This window comes from Hyalella azteca, unplaced genomic scaffold, assembly GCF_000764305.2.
Source record: "Hyalella azteca isolate HAZT.00-mixed unplaced genomic scaffold, Hazt_2.0.2 contig5912, whole genome shotgun sequence".
Lineage (NCBI taxonomy): Eukaryota > Metazoa > Arthropoda > Malacostraca > Amphipoda > Hyalellidae > Hyalella > Hyalella azteca.
In genome coordinates this window covers 358635-381061 of record NW_025936089.1, presented here as the reverse complement: position 1 = coordinate 381061, position 22427 = coordinate 358635, and the positions used below count along the sequence as shown (strand labels likewise).

The window sequence follows — 22427 nt, the reverse complement described above, 5'->3', positions numbered from 1 at the left end:
TTAAAACTTGATTGGAAATAACAGAAGCTTTGCCGTCTCCTAATCACAATCAGAATTATCAATTCCAGAAAATTAAGATCAAGTTTAGTTGATTTGAATTTCCTAAATTTATGGCCGTCAACTATCGAAAATACGTTGAGATGTATTAAGATGATTAAACGAAAAATTTCAATTCATACAATATTGAAACTGTAATTGACTGTGAAATTGTGTCGTAATTGGCTCGAATCGTGAGCACGACAGTCTCGAGTCGTGGGCATAACAGTCTCGAGTCGTGGGCATGACAGTCTCGAGTCGTGCACATGACAGTCTCGAGTCGTGGGCATGACAGTCTCGAGTCGTGGGCATGACAGTCTCGAGTCATCATAGACAATGAAAACCCAGCATAAAATATATTATGTAGGTCCAGCCCGATATTTAATAAATGTTAATTTTTTCAAGTTATATATTTCTAAGTGATATTTCTTTGCAAACCAGTAACCAAGACTTTCTCTCATTACAACAACAAGCTCAAATAAAGTCAGTTCACCAGCAACGATGCTTCCATAAGTTTAAAATAACTTAATATCAAACATAATAATAATCATCGCGAATTGCTGAAAAGAAAAGCCGGAAATATTATTCCTCTAACATTCTCAATTAAGTCTGCGGACTTCAGTAATATGATTAAACTTATTTAATTTCTGTCGCGTGTAAACATATTGTAAAATAATTTGAACTAGCATCGGTGCATGGTTACAAACTATGGAACAACAGTAATTGAGTGCGAGTTTGATATCAATAGAAAATTTTTATGTAAACCGTGCTTATTTGTGTGGAAAGGGTCAATATTCATTGAAATATTTGATTTTTTCTTGCGGAAGACGTTTTGAAAATTACCTGAGACGAGCGATACATCGATAAATGCTTATGGTTAATTGCTTAAAATATTGCAAGAAGACATATTTATTTAAAGGTAGATTTGAAAGATTTTCTTATTGTTTCTAAGATAGAAACCATTATTAAAACAATCGTTTGAAATATGAGTGTCAGATGCGAGGATAGTCTGTTTTATGGGAACAGACTATTAATTAAAAGAGTTTTGATGTTCTTGCACGAACATTTTTTCCTCGATTTCCATGCATTCGCTTTTGTGCTTGGTAAACTCCCATTTTTGTTTTTAAGCTTATCCTCCCTTGTTTTCAGAACAGAAATTGTGCCCACGGAAAAAATGATACCAAAAAGTTTAATATCTGCTTTTGCTCGAGTGCCTTACACACGTGAGATGAATAGATGATTGGTCCCTATCATTTCTCAGCATGAATAGATGAGTTACCCCCTATAATTTCTCAGCTTGAATAGACGAGTTACCCCCTATAATTTTTCAGCATGAATAGATGAGTTGCCCCTATCATTTCTCAGCGCCGCAATTAGAAAATGGGCCGTTGACATTTTCTTCGGACGCCGCGTTGATAAGCAAGCTGTTGCGCTGCCGTTCCTGAAAAATGGACCAATCGTTAATGAAGGGGCAACGGTGCTCAACTGCTCCCTAATTAGCCTGTAATTAGTCGTGAATGAGTCATTAGAGATCGACAAAGTGTCGAAAGGAGCGACTTCTGTCGTACCATTCGACTGAGAGGGTGGTACAGTTTGTCTTCAGCCTGATTTTTCGATCAATTAACGAAATTAATTGTGAATTTTTTAACATTTTAAAAATTTTAATACGTGCAGCTATTTGCACCTGAAATGAAACGATTAATGATCACATATTATCAATGTTATATGCCAAATCGAGCTATTTCAATAGTGTGGCATATTTTGATGGTTTCAAAATAAATTAAGAGTTCACTTCTCTTGTCCATTAAAGAAAAAATCAATCTGCAGCTATGTAATCTTGCTTTATTTTCACTAAAATAGTGTGCTGAAATATCGAATATTTTTGACTGATTAATTTGGAAGCAAGATTTCATTTCCCACTCAGTCGACAGGAAATGAATTGTACTTAAAAATGTATTCAAGTTCTCGAATAAATATGTATGTACACAACTTTACTTATGCATATACTATAAGCTTGTTATTGCATAAGCTATGAATACTTGTATAAAATAAGTGTTTTAATTCACCAGTTGAATACAAATATTTTTACTTTGAAAAGTAAAAGACCTTGAATGTAGCTGTTTCAACCGATTAAATAGTGTGATTGTGAATATAGTAAAATACTCAACATAACTTAGCAATCATATCTCGAAATGTGCATTATAATTTGAAAAATCAAATCTTGTGCAGAAGTACGAACTATTAGTAAAACGTGTTACGTGTGTCTTAAAATATAAATTATTTTTTGAGAATCTTTTCTTAAAATGCACAACGAAATTGAAATAATCGAATCCTACCTTAAACAATCATATTTTGAAGTATACAAGATTTGATTATCAGCACATCCACGAACTGTATGAGTATCTGGATGAGTATCTGGTTGAGTATCTGGATGAGTATCTGGATGAGTATCTGGATGAGTATCTGGATGAATATCTGGATGAGTATCTGGATGAGTATCTGGATGAGTATCTGGATGAGTATCTGGATGGGTATCTGGATGAGTATCTGGATGAGTGTCTGGATGAGTATCTGGATGAGTATCTGGATGAGTATCTGGATGAGTATCTGGATGAGTATCTGGATGAGTATCTGGATGAGTATCTGGATGAGTATCAGAAGTGATATTGAATAGCACTGAAGAAAGCCAAGGTAAATTCAAGCAATACCACATTCTGGAAGGTGCATCAAGAGCGCCATTACGGCCCTGAGAACAATGTAATCTGAGCCTTACATATGGAGGTCATTTATGTAAAACCGATCGAGTTTATGAGCGAACTAAGCTAAGTTAACTCAATACTAACTTACCCGCGCCTCTACCACCACCGAATGGAACTGCCGCGAGCGTCTTATACCACGGGTGAAACATAGGTGATTTATCGGCGGCCTTCCACCGGTAATTCGCAGGCCGGAGTTAAGACTACCAATATTCATGGCGTGGCTTATACCATGGGTGAAATATAGGTGATTTATCGGCGGCCTTCCACCGGTAATTCGCAGGCCGGAGTTAAGACTACCAATATTCGTGGCGTGGCTTGAGGCTAAGTCGTTAGCGTCACGAAGTAACGCACGGGGCTTTGGTTGAGTTCGTTATAGCGAACAATAGATTTGTTTACGCGCTGCGCTGCATGAACGTTCTCTTGCATCTCTTACGTGCAGAGAAATGAGTGAGACTTTGTCCAAATTGTGAAGCACTTTGTGCGTGGGTCATCCTGACTCAGTTTGGCCCGATAAAAAAGAGAATCAGTGCTAAGAGCCTCGGGCATGTGCACACATATTCAAAGAAATGATTAAGTCTTTGTCCAAATTACGATGCACTTGTTTCGCCTTTGTGTGTGGGTCATACTTACTGCTCGTGATGTGGGTAAGAAAGTGTTTAAATATTCGGACAATATGACGCATTGATTTTTCTAGCGCGTACTTGTCGTCATGTATCCTATCAAGAATTGAGATGCCAGCAAATATATACGAATGAACAAATTAACTTTAGCTAAGTAAATTAAAACTAGGGTGGCCAAATAAGTTACATTATTTTGAGCCAAAAGGCTTTAAAATCATACAAGCATTAATCATAACACGTAAAATTAAAATACCTCTGTGAATTATTTTATTATTCATACATATTAATGGAGCTGAATGTGAACTATCACCTCACTCACGCTATCACCTCCCTCACACTATCACCTCACTCACGCTATCACCTCACGATACTCACGCTAACACCTCATGTAACTCACACTATCACCTCACTCACGCTATCACCTCACTCACGCTATCATCTTACTCACGCTATCACCTCACGCTATCACCTCACTCACGCTATCACTCGCTATCATCTTACTCACGTTATCACCTCACGCTATCAGCTCACGCTATCACCTCACTCACGCTATCACCTCACTCACGCTATCACCTCACTCACACTATCACCTCACGCTATCACCTCACTCACGCTATCACCTCACTCACGTTATCACTTCACTCACGCTATCACCTCACTCACGCTATCACCTCACGCTATCACTTCACGCTACTCACTCTATCACCTCACGCTATCACCTCACTCACACTATCACCTCACTCACACTATCACCTCACTCACGCTATCACCTCACTCACGCTATCATCTCACTCACTCTATCACCTCACGCTAGCACTTCACTCACACTATCACCTCACACACGCTATCACCTCACTCACACTATCACCTCACTCACGCTATCACCTCACTCACGCTATCATCTTACTCACGCTATCACCTCACGCTATCAGCTCACGCTATCACCTCACTCACGCTATCACCTCACTCACACTATCACCTCACGCTATCACCTCACTCACGCTATCACCTCACTCACGTAGCGTACTCACTGAAGTAGCGTACAGCCTCACGCTATCACTTCACGCTACTCACGCTATCACCTCACTCACACTATCACCTCACTCACACTATCACCTCACTCACGCTATCACCTCACTCACGCTATCATCTCACTCACACTATCACCTCACGCTACTCACGCTACGGCCGAGATAAGCAGCGATATAAGGCTGCCATGCATTGGCCTCTAATAGACTTCTAAACTAGCGCCAGATGTACGCTTATTGAAGCTCAGCCTTCAGGTGCTGCAGCTGAGCAGTGAGTGCTGCAGCTGAGCAGTGAGTGCTGCAGCTGAGCAGTGAGTGCTGCAGCTGAGCAGTGAGTAGTGCAGCTGTAGTGCTCTTATTTGTACAGCTGCAGTGCTCTTATTTGTACAGCTGTAGTGCTCTTATTTCTACAGCTGCAGTGTTCTTATTTGTACAGCTGCAGTGCTCTTATTTGTACAGCTGTAGTGCTCTTATTTGTGCAGCTGTAGTGCTCTTATTTGTACAGCTGCAGTGCTCTTATTTGTACAGCTGCAGTGCTCTTATTTTTACGGCTGCAGTGCTCCTATTGGAGCTGTTGTGGCTCTTATCGGTGCTAGTGAGGTGCTGATATTGACAATGCTAAGGAGCTCTTATTGTTGTTTTTGCACAGCTGCTGTGTGCACATCTGTTGTTGTTGCAGCTGCGCTTTACTTTATATTGCTGCAACTCCTGTACATCACTTCACTAATGTGATGACAAATACCCGCTTTACCTCACTAAAATTATTAATATAAACGGATACATCAATTAGTATTTCGACGTAGAAAAAGAAATTGAAGTTAGATACTGAATATAATTCTAGCATATAATTTGGGCTTAATTTATTGCATTTGCGCATAGATTGGCACGACTAACGCGCATTTTTGTCTAAATATTAGCATCTAATCATTCTAAGTTCTTATTTATCGTGTCAAGCGCATATTCATTTCTGTAATATATAACTTTAAAATGAAATTGATGACTGATGTAAATGAAATTCCTTATATAAATGCATTACGAATTGTAATAGAAGAAGAATGAACTTTACCGTTAAGTTAGCTCATTATCGGCACTACGGAAAGTTTAAGTTAGTTACTGAGATGCAAATTGCGTTCTAAGAAAAAGACTTCGGATAACAAAAACGCTTAGTTTTTGCCTTAACCCTTCTGGTATGAAAATTAATGTACAAAAAAATTAGTGTGAACAGCGTCAACTTTGGTTGTCTTATCATGTCACTGATTTGGATAAATTTTCTACGACGTTACAAAGAAGACATTATTATTGACATAAGATTAAGTAACCACACAATTACGTACAATATGTTTCGTTCATTCAGTAGGTTAAGTTTGTCGTAAGCACTGAATGCTGCTTTAAAGTGAACGACTCTGCGGAGCAACGCATATTGCCTTTATTGCGCGAACCTCGACGTTATTGCATAGTTCATTGCAGCCGTGATTGCGTCTTGCATGGAGGCTTTAGTCACGCTTGGAGGGTGCATCTCTGGTCCGAGGGTAATGTCAGGTCAGAGGGTCATATCAGGTCAGAGGGTCATGTCAGGTCAGAGGGTCATGTCAGGTCAGAGGGTCATGTCAGGTCAGTGGGGTATGTCAGGTCAGAGGGTCTTGTTAGAGGGTTATGTCAGGTCAGAGGGTCATGTCAGGTCAGAGGGTCATGTCAGGTCAGAGGGTCATGTCAGGTCAGAGGGTCATGTCAGATCAGAGGGTCATGACAGGTCAGAGGGTCATGTCAGGTCAGAGGGTCATATCAGGTCAGAGGGTCATGTCAAGTCAGAGGGTCATGTCAGGTCAGAGGACCATGTCTGGTCAGAGGGTCATGTCAGGTCAGTGGGGTATGTCAGGTCAGAGGGTCTTGTTAGAGGGTTATGTCAGGTCAGAACGTCAGGTCAGAGGGTCATGTCAGGTCAGAGGGTCATGTCAGGTCAGAGGGACAGGTCAGAGGGTAATGTCAGGTCAGAGGGTCATGTCAGGTCAGAGGGGCATGTCAGGTCAGAGGGTCATGACAGGTCAGAGGGTCATGTCAGGTTAGAGGGTCATGTCAAGTCAGAGGGTCATGTTAGGTCAGAGGGTCATGTCAGGTCAGAGGGTCATATCATGTCAGAGGGTCATGTCAGGTCAGAGGGTCATGTCAGGTCAGAGGGTCATGTCAGGTCAGAGGGTCATGTCAGGTCAGAGGGTCATGTCAGGTCAGATGGTAAGAGACGAATCATGTCATGTCTGAGAATAAGATAGGTATGTCAGTTCAGAGGGTACGGAGGCCATGTCAGTTCAGAGGGTACGGAGGTCCAGAGTAAAGGGAATGGTTAAGAATAACCCTCCCCAGGGCCACTTACTCTATCCCAGGGTAAGTGTAGGTAAAGAGTACAGATTTTACCTTTCAGGTAAAAATGAAAGAATATTTCTATGGCTGTAGTTCGGTAAAAAATGTTTAAATCAGGCGGGAACATTTATGTTTATTATTCTACTCCTGATTGTTTGTGGTTCGTATTGATTTCAAAATGAATTAGATATACAATGACCGAAAAAATGAAGTGTCGTGATGTGATACAATAAATTAATACAATTTACTTCATCTCTGATTGATGACTATTTGTGAGATTTCTAATTGTTTCAACTTTTGATGCATTACTGAATGTTAATAAATGCAACAAAACTTAGGAATAGTGGTGACTCCTTGTCTAGCACCTTAAAGTTCGTCGAGAAAACTCTACACAATAATAAGATTCGGTTTGCTAATATAGCTCTGCTTGAAGCTACTGCCACAAAATGTCTATTCTCAGCCCAAATTTCGAGTCTCAGAAGAACTCTTCTACAATTCTAATCACCATTCAAGATGGCGGCTACAAGCCAAACTCCGGCATGCCAGTGAACACATCTTTGCAGACAAAGTCTGGAGTTTCAGGAGCGTTTGTGGAACATGAGACGACAACAAACATTCCAGATGATCCGGCACTTCTAATTAACAGTCCCTTGGAAGTCGCCGATATGCAGATCAGACTTCCAGTGTCGTCGCCCCAACTGCTGGGCTTCTGCGGTGCAAGTTTCGGGACGAGTCTTGGGACTTTGGGCCTTCCGGGGCCCAGGTTACAAGCTGGGACTTTTGCGCTACTGCTGGGCTTCTGCGGTGCAAGTTTCGGGACAAGTCTTGGGACTTTGGGCCTTCCGGGGCCCAGGTTACAAGCTGGGACTTTTGTGCTACTGCTGGGCTTCTGCGGTGCAAGTTTCGGGACGAGTTGGGACTATGGGCCTTCCGGGGCCCAGGTTACAAGCTGGGCCTTTTGCGCTACTGTTGGGCTTCTGCAGTACAAGTTTCGGGACGAGTCTTGGGCCTATGGGCCTTCCGGGGCCCAGGTTATAAGCTAGGACTTTTGTGCTACTGCTGGGTTTCAGCGGCCCAAGTTTTGGGGGACAGTCTTCGGTCTCTGGGCCTTTTGGGACCCAGGTGAAAGCTGGGCCTTTTGAGCTACAGCTGGGCCTCGACGATAAAAGTTACAGTGCTGGTCTTGGGCCTCTTGGCTGTCTAAGGCCCAGATGTAAATTTAGATTTTGAGCTACTACTGGGCTTCTGCAGTGCAAGTGATTCTTGGGCCTATGGGCCTTTTGGGCCCGTTACATGCTCAGACTTTTGAGTTTCTGCTGGGCCTCGACGATATATAAATTACAGTTCTGGTATTGGGACTCTGGGCTTTTCGGGGCCCAGTTATCAGCTACGATGATTCTCATGTGAGCGAATCGAAATTTAGATTTAAACGTTTTCCGGAGTGTTAAAGCTGGCACTTTAAAGCATATTATTGTTTAAAATAATTGGGCCTATCTCTAATTTCCTATAAACAGGTTCTTACTTTAATTAGATGTTATTTTAACGAACAAGGTTTGGTTGACCATATCGGTGTCCCAAGATGAAGGCTTTTAACAGCAATTAGATTCTGTAAACTAAATACTTGTCTAATTGTTGGTCTAATTTCAAATCATTGGGTTCTTAAAGTATTATTGAACTTTATAAACACCACCAGCACCACCACCACCATCACCGCACCCACCACCATCACCACCATCGTCGGCTGTCCGGCGCTGTCAGTTTGTCTGTCCTCCTGTCAGCCCACAGCTGCGCTGGCGTGCCTCCTGTCAGACAGAGTGTCAGGCGCTGACAGTGGTGCGCTGGACGGCTTACTTGTGGTGCGCTGGACGGCTTACTTGTGGTGCGCTGGACGGCTTACTTGTGGTGCGCTGGACGGCTTACTTTTGCGCTTAATACTGCCATCATTAATACTGTCATCATTAAAACTTCTATCAATAATACTGCTATCTTTATTACTACTATAATTTAAGAAGATCAAATGCATCAATATTATCAATTCTTCTCCCATAATATATGTATAAATTATTTAGTTTACTTCTTTAGTGATCATTATATGTCATCTATTAAGTCATCACTTTACTCAGTTATAGAATCATTGTTTTACGTATAGTCAGCATATAACGAAGTAATTTAGTTAAAAAATAGAAAATTTCTATCCGCATATGAATGCCAGAATGGATTTTGTTCGACAGCATTCATTGTAAATCACGTTACGTTGAATACGAGATATTTCAACAGCGCAGTTGCTGTTGGCTCACAGTCGTGCATGATGAAGTACGCATGTCAGTCGTGTTGGGCAATGTGTTGGCCGTATCTCTACAGTGTACTGTTACAGTCACTGATACCAGGACTCATCGGCGTGTCCTCTCCAGTTACAGTCGTAACTGTCACGCACTGTTGTCTGTTGTGTCTTTTATTGCATTGAAAATTATGAGCCGTTATGATCATTACTCATAACGTGTCGTTAGCATGCATGAGTACTTTTATAAATACGAGTCGTTATGATCATTACTGATAATTTGTGCCTGTAGCAAGCATGAGTGCTCTTATTCATAATTATGAATCGGTATGGTCATTACAGATAAAATATTCCTGTAGCAAGTGTGTCTTTTCAGCGCATTTTCTCATTTATGGAAAAAATGCACTATTGTGCTCGCCATGTTCGTCTGTCTGTCCGTCCGTCCGTGACTTCACGTTTTCGTCGACGAGAAAATGCGCTCTCTGTCACTCATTGCAGTGATTACCGAGTTATTTTTTATAATTATAGCAGTTCCAGTGCTTGCCAATCATTGGGAAGTCACTACAGTAACTAACTACCGGTATATACTGGCATTACTTAATTGAGTACTGGACTATTTCACACCCAGGCGACCCATCTTCTCCTAGTCAGATCCATGTCAATATAAATATATTTACGTTATGGTCGGTAATCCAAGTTGTAATCGTTCACAATTTAATGTATCTAGAATGATTTAATTGCAGCATGAGTGAATGTGGCACTGCAGAGTGACTGTGGCACGGCAGAGTGACTGTATCAAACTAAGGTGATTGTAAATCGTCATAAAGAATGACTACAATATTTCATAAACAAAATTTGTTACTGGGTGCAATATAATTCAATTTATTTTCTAACTATTCACGATTTGCCATTAAATCATTACAATGCAGATCATTTACAATAATTTGTTGTGTTTCTTACGGAGCTCCCTTTCTTAATTCTGCACCTATAATATTCTTTCTTCATCTTCTTCACCTCCCCCTTCCAACCAGTATTTCACTAAAAACTCAATTCTTCATTCATTATCATTTCAACCTTCACTGCCTCCCCCAACCTTCTCTTCTATATATACTGTATATATATTATAATATATAATATAGGTGCATATTCTATATTCCATTCATTTGCCTATATGCATCCCCTCCTTCACTCTTTTGAATTTCACATTTGCACTACAATCACGAATCCTATATCATTCCTCTCTACACCTCTCCCTATCTTCCATTCCACCTACTGCAGCGTAATTATCAACTTCTACACAAATTCTACACTACACCTATCTTTTTTCCCTATTTTCTATTTCCGCTCCTGCAAGTATATTCGCCGTCCTATATCATTCATAAACATACATCTTCCCTCGTTTCTATCCCCCATTTCCCTCACTGTCTCCCCTCTTCCCGCACCCTCCCCTCAGTGCCAAGAACAAGGGTCGCGTTGTGTACGTTTGTATTGGTTTGTTCTGGACGTAACTCGCAAAGCTTGTTAACACGGGATTTTATGGCCTCTTTGATGGCCGAAACACATAAATTTTGGCGTCAAATTCAAGAAAACGTGGCGGGAAAATCGGAGTAGGAAGTTTTAACATCGTAAAAAAGTGACGGTTCGTGAGTGAAACATAGTTATATTAAGTTCAGATATACTATGCTGATATGGTGATAAAATTCAGGGATTTTGATGAAATACAGAAGTTGAAATTAAAATATTTTTAAATGTCGCCTTTCAACGACTGTTGATTAATAATTTGGACACCCTTGGTGTTCTAAGATGAAAAAAGTGGGCATAAAACAGTAGATTTTTCTGGTGGAATTTTTTCCTTTCTCCTAAAATTTAGGAAAGTATAGTGAAAAATTACTCAAAAATTGTGAAATTCTAGTGCTGAGAACATTCGATGAGTGTGGAGAAGCTAAAATTTTATGGAGAAGCAAGCGAAAAATTGAAGGAGAAAAGCTTCGCAGGAAATACAACATAAATTTTGAGCTAGGGCTAAGACAAAGAGTAATCAAGATGATAGCATATAAATAAAGTATTCCAATTGCAAGAAGGTGAAAATAATGGGTAGCGAGGAGCTGTATATTGGGTAATGATATGTGTAATGATGGGTAAGAGAGGATAACAAGACCTATCAAGCTGCAGGAGGGTTAAGACAGAGTTTGATGGTCAAGACAAAGGGTAACAAGACTCGTCAAGCTACAAGAGGGTTAAGACAGAACTTGAGGGTTAAATAGAGGGTAACAAGACTCGTCAACCTTCAGAAGGGTTAAGACAGAACTTGAGGGTTAAACAGAGGGTAACAAGATTCGTCAAGCTTCAGAAAGGTTAAGACAGAGTTTGATGGTTAAGACAAAGGGCAACAAGACTCGTCAAGCTGCAAGAGGGTTAAGACAAAACTTGAGGGTTAAACAGAGGGTAACAAGACTCGTCAAGCTTCAGGAGGGTTAAGACAGAGTTTGAGGATTAAGACAGAGTTTGAGGGTTAAGACAGAGTTTGAGGGTTAAGACAGAGTTTGAGGGTTAAGACAGAGTTTGAGTAGACAGAGTTTGAGGGTTGAGACAAAGTTTGAGGGTTGAGACAGAGTTTGAGGGTTAAGACAGAGTTTGAGTTTAAGACAGAGTTTGAGGGTTAAGACAGAGTTTGATGATTAAGACAGAGTTTGAGGGTTAAGACAGAGTTAGAGGGTTGAGACAAAGTTTGAGTAAGAAAGACGGTAACAAGACTCGTCTTGCTGCAGGAGGGTTAAGACAGAGGGTAACAAGACCCATCAAGCTGCAGGATTGTTAAGACAGAGTTTGAGGGTTAAGACAGAGGGTAACAAGACTCGTCAAGCTGCAGGAGGGTTAAGACAGAGTTTGAGGGTTAAGACAGTGGGTAACAAGACGCAGCACTAAAAAGACGCATCAGGCTGGAGGGGAGCCGAAACGAGCCCGGATCAAGCATCAGCTCGCATATCTCACGCTAATTACCTTAAGTTATGACGTCACGGATTAAACAACAACTCGAGGCACGACAGTAAACATGTCACCTTCATCCACCTCTTAAATTTCCATGAGATTACCAGCTTCACAAAACTGGAAGACGGGGGCGCTTCTTTTACCGGCACGAGTCAGCATTGTGAAGCAAAATTCAGCGGTGTATTTAAAAAGGGCGCTTCTTTTACCGGCACGAGTCAGCATTGTGAAGCAAAATTCAGCGGAGTATTTAAAAAGCAGTTTATGCGTTCACAAGTCATACTCAACTATCCGAAAAAATTGTGTTATAAAATAGAAAATGTTTTCCATACAAGAATGAACCATTTTTAATTATGAGAAAAATAAGTATGAAACTTCTCGAACCTCGCGCAGCCAGCATTTTTTATAAGTGTAAAAATTGGCTGAGGTTATATAAAATAATTAAAAATTATTCATTCAAGTGCAAAACAAATTTAGTAGATAGGCGAGAAAAGCAAATACAATTTAAAACGGTGTATGTGGTTGGAAATAGGTTTTATTCACCACGTTTTAACATAAATGAATTATTAACCATGGGACAAGGGGTTTTTCGGGCTTTTAAAACCAAAACCTACGGTTTTTTAAAGTAAATTAATTCGGAAACTTATCAGTCAGTTGTTAGTAATAGAAATCCAGTTTTCCCGAATATTGAAATAAAGTTTTGATCTTCAATTAAGCGAATATAAACGCAAGATCATTACTTATAGATTGAACAATTAATTTACACGAAAATTATGTTATGACAAGCAATATAAATTGCATTTTCAGGAAACTAACCTAAATTAATTATTAGAGCTTTATTCCTGCAATATCTTGACAATCATTTTATAAACTAGTGAATATTTTGCTTCGGTACCTTAACTTTTTTACAAACAATGGACAGGCGAGAGGCTCGGACATCGCTGTAGTTGGGCTTAGGAATAAGGGTTTGGGCCGCTGTCGTGCCGCTGGATGTACAAGCTACGGAATTTAAACGAGGACTCTGAGGGTCTGTGCCAGCTTCTCTAACCAAATCACGCCCCTCACAAGATCCTGTTACCGAACTTGCATAATTATTTGAATCCTGGGACGAGCTTGGAACTCTAGGTGCTTCTGTTGGGGCCACAGCAGCCATGTTATGAAGGATTTGGAAGCCACGCTTCATGTTCACTTCACTGTTGAGTGAGGATCCTGCCACAACATGTGTGATATTTAATGGGGTGTTTACTTGACCTGGTGATGATGATGATGGATCATAGTTAACAATTGGGATGATATGTGAATGCATTACGTTTGGATTATTTGTAGACTCGCTTGCAAGGAGTGATGCATTTGGTTGAGGGACGGCTGTGGATGACGATGGGAAATTCATTGGGGGAAACCCAACGCTTTCAGTTACACCGAATGTTTTGCCTGGAATTAAGTTGGAATTGACAGTTTGCCCGGCCATTGACGATGTAAAAACGTTAGAACTCAAAATCTGAGATGGAAATGAATCGTTGATTGTAACTGGCACTGGAGCAGCAAGCTGCCAAACAGGATTACACAGTTTCTGATTCTGCAGCACGATGCGCGGAACTTCATTTTTGGCCGACATGTTTGAAGCTAAGATCAGAGGTTGGTTTGCTTGTGGGAGCTGAATCGGAATCACAGATGAACCGTATGGTACACTCGAAATTACTGATGACAACAATTGAGGTTGAATGGTTGGTTGTATAACAGTAGAAGACAGCGGGGCGGGGGGCGTTAACAGGAAGGTACGTCCGGAGGCTGATGGCTGGGAAATTCCAAGTGTATTTGCGTTAATAAAGGACGGAGGCTTGACTGGGTAAGTACCAACTAAGTTTCCAAGTAAGGTGTTGGTTTTGACTGAAATAGGCTCGACTCGTGGGCAAGAGATAATACTTTTGTTCACAAACATGGGCTGACTTGCATGCTTGGAAAGACTGGGAATTTGACGACCATCTTCAGAGTTAGGTTGAGTTGACGTTCCAGGAACCTTGGACGAGCCTTCGTATCGGTCAGTTTTAAGAACGGTAGCTAAAGTTGTTGCATTCTCTACTTTTACATTAATGAATTTTTCCTTCAGAGAAGGAGGTTGCTTCATTTCGTCGTTGCCGGTAGAAACTTTACATTTTGGATCTTTGGATGCAGTCAAAAGTTTTGCGCTCTTTGATTTCGGCTTGACATGTTGCTTAGTTTTCTGTTTCGCTGTGTCTGTCAGGGTATGAATTTTGGGATTCGACTTCCTCGAAGAAGCTCGTTTCTTGTTCTTTTTGTATGAATCGACGAGCCTGCGAGGACAGAAAAATGTAATGGAAAGAAAAAAGTACTTCGTAAATTTAATACTAGTTCTGCGCACTCAAATTTCAATTAGTCTCCTCAGTTTTACCAGGTCTTTAGATACGAATATCATTGACTACAGTTAATGTCTATGTACATATCCAATAATATGCGTGTGTTCAATAAGTTGTTTCACTTGTAAGTTGTTTACAAGTAACATACAAAACATTTATGATACCAATTGTAACTCACTCGTCCTCGTCCTGTATGGTTGCCTCGGTCTCCCAACAAGAGAGTAAGTCTTCTTCGGGCTGGTAGTAGCTTCGCACGTGACGCGTTATCTAAGGGAAAAATATTGAACATACTAAAGTTAAAACATGTATTAAAATTCATTTTATTCAAATTATGGCGAATTTTCTTGCCATATTTTCTTTGATATTAAATTCATGTTGATTTCAATATTAGTAATAATGCATTCTCGATTGGCAATATGTCACCTCATCCAAATGGTCGAAGTGATGCAAATGCTCCTCTTGAAGATGTCGCTTAAACTCCACAGCCAAGTCAGTCTTAAATATTTTAATTTCCTTGGGAATGTGCGATGTTCCAGTAGAAGCAGACGATGGTCCAGCGGAATCAGACGATTGTCCAGTAGAAGCTGAAGATTTTCCAGTAGCTTCGTGCGATGTTCCAGTAGAAGCAGACGATGGTACGGTAGATGCAGACGTTGGTCCAGTAGATGCAGACGATGTTTCTGTACAAGCAGGCGATGATCCAGTAGACGCAGACGATTTCCCAGTAGAAGCAGACGATGGCCCAGTAGACGCAGACGATTTCCCAGTAGAAGCAGATGATGGCCCAGTAGATGCAGTCGATGTTCCAGTAGAAGTGATGACAGGTTGATTGCTCGCGCGGTCCGGGATTTGTTCACAAAATTTGCATTCGTACAAGAAACGTCCTGGATGCTTTTTGGTCTTCATGTGCCGGCGCAAATTTTCCTAGGAAAAGTAAGGATGGGTTTTATTAAATTTCAAGAGCATTTAGCGCAAATTATTTCATTTAATTTCACTACACGGGGTTATTTTTCCTATTAACTTTTCTACTAAGCTAATCCTATAAAAAATAGAACATAAATTATGTTCGAGTGCCAGAAATTTCGAATTCATCGATTGGCCGATCTAACACCTGATACCACCTGATAATTAGCAGTGTAGGCACCTGATGTATTTGATTATTGGCAGTGTAGGAGCCTTTAATATCACCTGATTATTATAGTTTAGGGGTACCTGCTATCACCTGATTGTTGGCAGTATACGCGCAGTGCGGGCACCTGCTATCACCTGATTGTTGGCAGTATACGCGCAGTGCGGGCACCTGCTATCANTGAATTAGGTTGAGATTTGTTAACTTGAATTAGGTTGAGATGTGGTAACTTGAATTAGGTTGAGATTTGTTAACTTGAATTAGGTTGAGATGTGGTAACTTGAATTAGGTTGAGATTTGTTAACTTGAATTAGGTTGAGATGTGGTAACTTGAATTAGGTTGAGATTTGTTAACTTGAATTAGGTTGAGATGTGGTAACTTGAATTAGGTTGAGATTTGTTAACTTGAATTAGGTTGAGATGTGGTAACTTGAATTAGGTTGAGATTTGTTAACTTGAATTAGGTTGAGATTTGTTAACTTGAGTTAGGTTGAGATGTGTTAACTTGGATTTTTTAAACTTAATGTGCATAGGTACCTGAGTTAAGTTAAGATACGTTCAGATACGTTTAAGGTAATGGCCGAATACTTACATTGCCAGAGCTGACAGAGTCTGACACTGTTCACCACACAGTTCACAGACGTGACCGACGACATCAGCTGACAGAGTGTCAGAGTCCTTCAAGAAGCGCTGACTCGTGCGCGTCAGCACGCGCTTACGCAGCTGCTGCGCGCGAGCTGGATTAGAACTGCAGCTGCTAAGGTGCTGAGTGAGCAACGTTCTGTCATGTAACATATAATATACAATATAAGATACAAATATAGTTAATGAATAATTTTGTAATATATATTTATAATTTGAATAATTTTATATCATATATAACTGTTTTCCGAAAATGGGAAAAATGTTTTTTAGTAACGAAACGTTTATCAAAATTTTCGTGTTCCGTTTGGGTAATTTCAGAGTAATTTCAAGGAACTAAGGAGACTCAACGGTTGAGGGTAATTCTAAGGAACCAACATGAAAATGAACTATTAAAAATAGTTACGAGTTCATTGCTTTGTCAGCCAATAAGTGACGGCTTTTAAAGCTAAAATCACTAATCACAGACGAGAAATTGGCGGCTACGCGTACCTAAGCGAGCCTTCTAGACAAAATTTTACTATTCAGGGTAATGTCAAGGAACCAATCTGGATAAAACTGGACTAAACTGAACTGCTCAGAGTAATTTCTCAGAACCAACTTGGACAGAAATCAATAGTTCAGGGTAATTTTAAGGACCAACCTAGACAAAACTGGAAAAAACTTAACTGCTCAGTGTAATTTCAAGGAACCAATCTGGCCAAAATTGCATAAACTGCTCAGGGTAATTTAACAGAATCAACCTGGACAAAATTCTACCGTTCCGGGTAATTTTAAGGAACCAACTTGGGAAAAACTGGACCAAACTTAACTGTTCAGGGTATTTCACAGAACCAAATTGGCAGAAACCAAGAGTTCAAAATAATTTCACTGAACCAACCTGGAAGAGAATGTTAGTCCGCAGTGCTGGCAAAGGAGCCTATCCTTGTTGACGCTCAAGCCTTGGTGGGCGACATCCAAATGTCGAGATAGCCAGATTTTGTGCAGGAAACTTCGGCAGCATAAATTGCATCGATTTGGGAACTCTTTGGTGTGAAACATCATATGCCGGCTCAGAGACGAGCTTTTTAACTGTCTCTGGAGACATGGAAACATCGGTGAGATAGAGGGTTGAACACACCTAAATTACTTGGCACTAATGAGACAATTATCTCTACAAAGTAATTAATATTTTTTAATTTATTGGTATTCAATTGGAAAACATTTGTTATCGAAGCTAAATAAAGCACACAAGAACAAGTTAAAATACGAGCTTTAGCATTTTTAAAGTTTTTTTTTATCCTAGGTGATACATTTATTTTCACTAGATTTCTTATTATAACTGAAAAATATACTTCAAATATTTTATATTTACCTGGCAGATGTGGCAGGTGAAGTTGTCCTCCACATCAAGAGGCTTGCCATGGACGATTGTTGTATGGAGCAGAACATGAGCAGACAAAGGGCTGCTGAATGGACACAACTCGCAGCGATGAGCGAAACCTCGACAATCTTCCAATATTTCTCCCCTGCAGTGTTTCTGGTGAGTTCGGGCGTCGTTTTGCAGTATAGGGATAAAGCCACATTTTACGCATGGAGTGAGGTGGTTGAGGTGTTCGCTTCTTAAATGCTCGCGAAGTGATTGTAGTGAAGGGTAAGTTAAGTAACAAAACCTGCAGTGTTTAGCACCATTTTCTTCTCTGCCAGCTTTCAGGCGATGACCTCGAGAGAATCTGTGGATTTTAGCTTCTTCGTTGGTTTGATGCATTGTGCCGCAGAGATAGCAGACAAAGTGTGGCATGGTGTCATGGGTGCTCCTGATATGCTGCCTCACTTGTTTGCAAGAATTACCTTGAAATGAACACATCGGGCAAAGCCGTGGCGTGCGAGTTGAGAGTTTAAACGTGGATTGATTATGTTGTTTCCGTCTGTGGTCCTCATACTGCCTGTATAACTTGAAAAATTTGTCACACTTTGAACAGGTGATTGAATGGTGAGTGGATATGACTACTTTTTGAGCATTCAATATCTTATCGTTGCAGGCCATGTCGTGAGATAGGGTGATAATGTGATGTAAAAGTTCGGTATGAGCCATGTGACCATCATCAGGACATGCGGAGCATGAAAATTTAGTTTGAAATTGGTTGATGGAACCCGACAAAACTTCATGGTGAGAAATATGATATGCAAGATCTTTCATGGAGTTGCAGGAGAATTTGCATCTCTCACAATGAAAATGGCACGTGGTAATCAAAGTTTCTATATTATTCAACACTATTTGGTCCTGCTCATTGGCAGATCCCTTGTCCAAACTACGCTTGTACTCCAATTCGTTGTGGATATGTGCGAGAGAAGCAAAATGGTTGGCAAGATACGCAACACTAAACGAGAGACGACAGGCCGGGCAGCTCATCTTCTCCTGTTTCCGGCATTGGCGTACCAATTCGGTGTTGATTCTTTCATCTTTGTTAGATAACTGTTTCGGAAATTCAAAATCCAAGCTATCTTCATATTTTTCAGGCGTTTTTGCTACAGAGGCTGATGGTTCATCAGAGGCTAGAGGTTTCTTCCTTTTCCAGTTGTCGATTGTGGTCTTCATGAGTGTTTGAGCCTTGAGTTTCTTTGCTCTGGAAGGCCTATTCGATCCTGAAATTGATTCCAATTTCTTGTTTTGATCTGCGAGTTCATGAATGTTCATATGACGTTTGTATGAGGACTTCGTAGAAAATCGACTTTCACACAAGTCACACCTAAAGGACTGGGTGCCACGAGAGCCGTGTGGACGTTTTCCTGGCAGCCATTTGCCTTTGGTACGAACACGCGGCTTATCTCTGGGCGTAATTTTTACAGGACCAACAGCATTTGTGAAATTTGAATCGCCTTCGTCAGCATCGTAGTCGTTCTTCTCGGGGATATTGGGTGAGAAAGGTCTCCACTTGCCAGCAACAGTGGAAGGCGGAGGCATCATACCGGGTCGCCATTTCCCACCAGTGTGATGGCTGGGTGGCTGATTATCGTATTCTTCCTCATCATCTTCTCCGTCATCAAAACTGTACTTTCGTTTCTCGTGCAGAAGTTTGACGCTGCTGAGATCCAAAGATGATAGAAAATCATCCTGCTTGAGATCGACGTGCAGTCCTGGAACGGAAGACACCTCTTGGATACCCAAGGTTTTCATGGTGTCATGATCGGAGGAATCTTTGGATGTCCGGTTTGCGGACTGTCGTTGGTTGGGTCCTTTCGCGTGCTGGTCAATGTCCTGCGAGCTCTGGCTACCAAAATTATTGTACAAATCCGAGTACCTTTGCTCGAGGTCTTGGCTTGTAGACTCGAAGTTTTCGGTACTTTCTTTGGAAGGGAAAAGCATTTGATGGTCACTCAATCCTTGAAACCTCCCATCGACGAAGGAATCGAAAGACTTAAAGAACGACGAAACAGCGGCATCGTTCGTGAAAAGCGGGTCTTCGAACCTCGTAAAATGATCGGACGAAGCAGGCATGATTGAATTACTAAGAACGTCTTCTTTTTCTTCTTTCCTGTAGTTTTTTGAGTGTCCAGAGAAATTTGGATGACTGTTAGATTCGCTGGGTTCTCCACCATCGTCACCGGACTTGGATTCGGGGCCGAAATCATTGCATCTTGTGACCTGATCCTTGTCGGTTTCTAAAACGTTACTCGATGTCATGAACGGACCTAATGCCTCCGAAGTTCTACGTTGCCTGATGTTCTCACCTTCATTCCAATTTTGTAACGTAACGTCAGCATTTCTAGTCGAGCTTTCGCGAGTAAATTCACTATCGTAATTTGTCTTTCTCTTTCCTTTATCATGCTGAATTTTTTTGCACGGTTGTTTTCTGTGATTTACATAATTATCAATGCCTACAAAAGATTCCTTGCATCGGATGCAGAAATGGACATCTTCATCATCTTCCATCGTGATTCCGTAAAGTGTAACAATCTGTTAACAAAGAGACAGTTACCAATTCAAAAGGGCATTCAATTAAAGCCTATGCAAAACAAAATAAAACGAAATTTAAACTAACGTTTCGAGAATAAATTGATGCAATCAGATAATTGATTGATACAATAAATTATTATCATAAATATTTCTACACACTCCATGTTAAGCGCTGTTGTTTATTTGCCACATTATCATTATCCGCGTGACATGAACGTTAATTTGGCAATTTTTGGAGAGAAACTTAGCGAGCGAAATATTGTGAGGGTAATATTGTGAGGGTAATGTTGTGAGGGAAATATTGTGAGGGTAATGTTGTGAGGGTAATTTTGTGAGGGTAATGTTGTGAGGGTAATGTTGTGAGGGTAATGTTGTGAGGGTAATGTTGTGAGGGTAATGTTGTGAGGGTAATGTTGTGAGGGTAATGCTGTGAGGGTAATGTCGTGAGGGTAATGTTGTGAGGGTAATGTCGCGAGGGTAATGTCGTGAGGGTGAGTTTGTGAGGGTAATGTCGTGAGGGTTACGTCGTGAGGGAAATTTCGTGATGGAAATTTTGTGGGGGACATTTTGTTAGTGAAATTTCGTGAGGCAAATGTGGTAAATGAAAAGTTGTGAGGGAAATTTTGTGTGGGAAATGTTGTGAGGGAAGGAGACGGCGGGGGGCTGGCGGCGAGTTTACGTGTAAATACTTAAGCCACGCAAAACTTCTGCTATTCGAAACCACTTGGAGAAAAAATTAATTGACATTATTGTTCAAATAGTGACCCACTTTCTCCCCGCATAGCACGCTCAGAGAGCGGACGTAGCCCTGATCCGCCCTTTGGTCGGAAAAAGATGGGTCAGAATGGCCCGTACAATGGCAAAAAAAGTGAATCGGTATTTGGACAAAGTCTTATTCATTTTTCTGAGAGACGCATTCAATTCCATTTGTAAGTTATTATCTCTCTTAATGTCGCTATAAATAGATAAAGTTATCTTTTCGATCATTATCTTTTAGCCAGACAAAGCGTTAAAAGAGGAAGAAAATACTTAGGTTCGGTTATGGTTAGCTACTAACTCGGACAAGTTTTGCACCCATAAGGGAGACAGGGAAACTTGCTTACAAATTCTCAAGCAACATGCAGATTTAATGTTTAGTGGCTAAAAAATCTCAAAGTATTCCTAATGTTACGCCAAAAGTGCATTAGATTGGTTGGCCAATTGCTAATTCATCGCACTTAAGAGTGTCAATTTGACCGTATGGAAATAAAACTGAGCACGTTCTAAACTAAAGGCACCAATGCCCGTAAACGTAGGCGTTTACTTATTTCAATATGTAATGTGTTCAATATGACAGGAGATGCGCCAGCTTAATTAAAGACCATGTGCGAGAACATGTACGGCCCTGAATACGTCTGAGTCTAAGAAAGTGTTTATCAATATAGCAAGATAGAGAGATATTATATACATAACTGCAAGCCAACTTGTATTTTATAGCGGTGATGGATCAACAAAGTCGATGCTGGAGACGTCGAAAAATTGTAACTTCATAAGATGAGCATTGAGACACTGCTTAAAACGAAACAAGTCATAGATATACTTTGATTTTATAATTCTAGTTCATTATACTGAATTGTTGACAAATAATTCAGAGGAAGGCTGCATGAATTCCAAGAGAATCCATCATTTTTAACACGTGTTGCGGCCGCGCGAAATGCTATGTTCAAAAGTCGCGCCGACGCAGCCTGCGGACGAGTGGACGGTGCTGCCCTCTACCATAAACAAACCCTGGCGTGGTCGTAAATTTCCCTTCAAACTTATTTTTAAGAGACAGGCACGACACAGCCGCATGTTGAATCTTATTGTTAATCTACAGAGAAAATGGTAAGTACTAAATTCACTTATATAACGAGGCGAAATCTTGATTTATTATGGGTAGGGCAAGCGTGACAGTGCGCCATATTGGCAACAGCATCAGTCTAGTGCATTGCCGACACAACTGACAACACATTATGTTCATATTATTGCATGTTCTCGACATTGCCGGCAGTTCTTACCTTTTCAAAGTGATCCTTAATGTCTTAGAAGATTCACTGCTACTTTTTAGGCCGTATCCATCACTAAAAAGCCAGAAATTACTTCAAACGTCAGACAAAAACACAACTACCGTCCTTCAAATCGCAGGGTGGAGTTGCTGAGCGCTCCGCCTTTCTGTCAGTGACGTAGTATTCCTCCGCCTCGCTGTCAGTGACGTCATGTTTCTCCGCCTCGCTGTCAGTGACGTTTGTCAGCTCCGCCTCTGCT

The 22427-nt window shown here is 40.8% G+C and overlaps 1 protein-coding gene across 1 annotated transcript; it reads right to left on the bottom strand.

Moving 5' to 3' along the window:
* Positions 1-1390: 1390 nt before the first annotated feature.
* LOC125177941 (zinc finger protein 91-like) lies at positions 1391-22276 on the bottom strand. The gene is made up of 10 exons (XM_047880683.1): positions 22181-22276; positions 17562-20144; positions 17088-17284; positions 16163-16346; positions 15659-15736; positions 14860-15360; positions 14615-14703; positions 14079-14373; positions 2419-2679; positions 1391-1477 (listed from the first exon to the last, which is right to left on the bottom strand). Exons 2-10 carry the CDS (start codon positions 20118-20120, stop codon positions 1391-1393), a joined length of 4251 nt encoding a protein of 1416 aa, XP_047736639.1. The 5' UTR covers positions 20121-20144; positions 22181-22276.
* Positions 22277-22427: the final 151 nt, after the last annotated feature.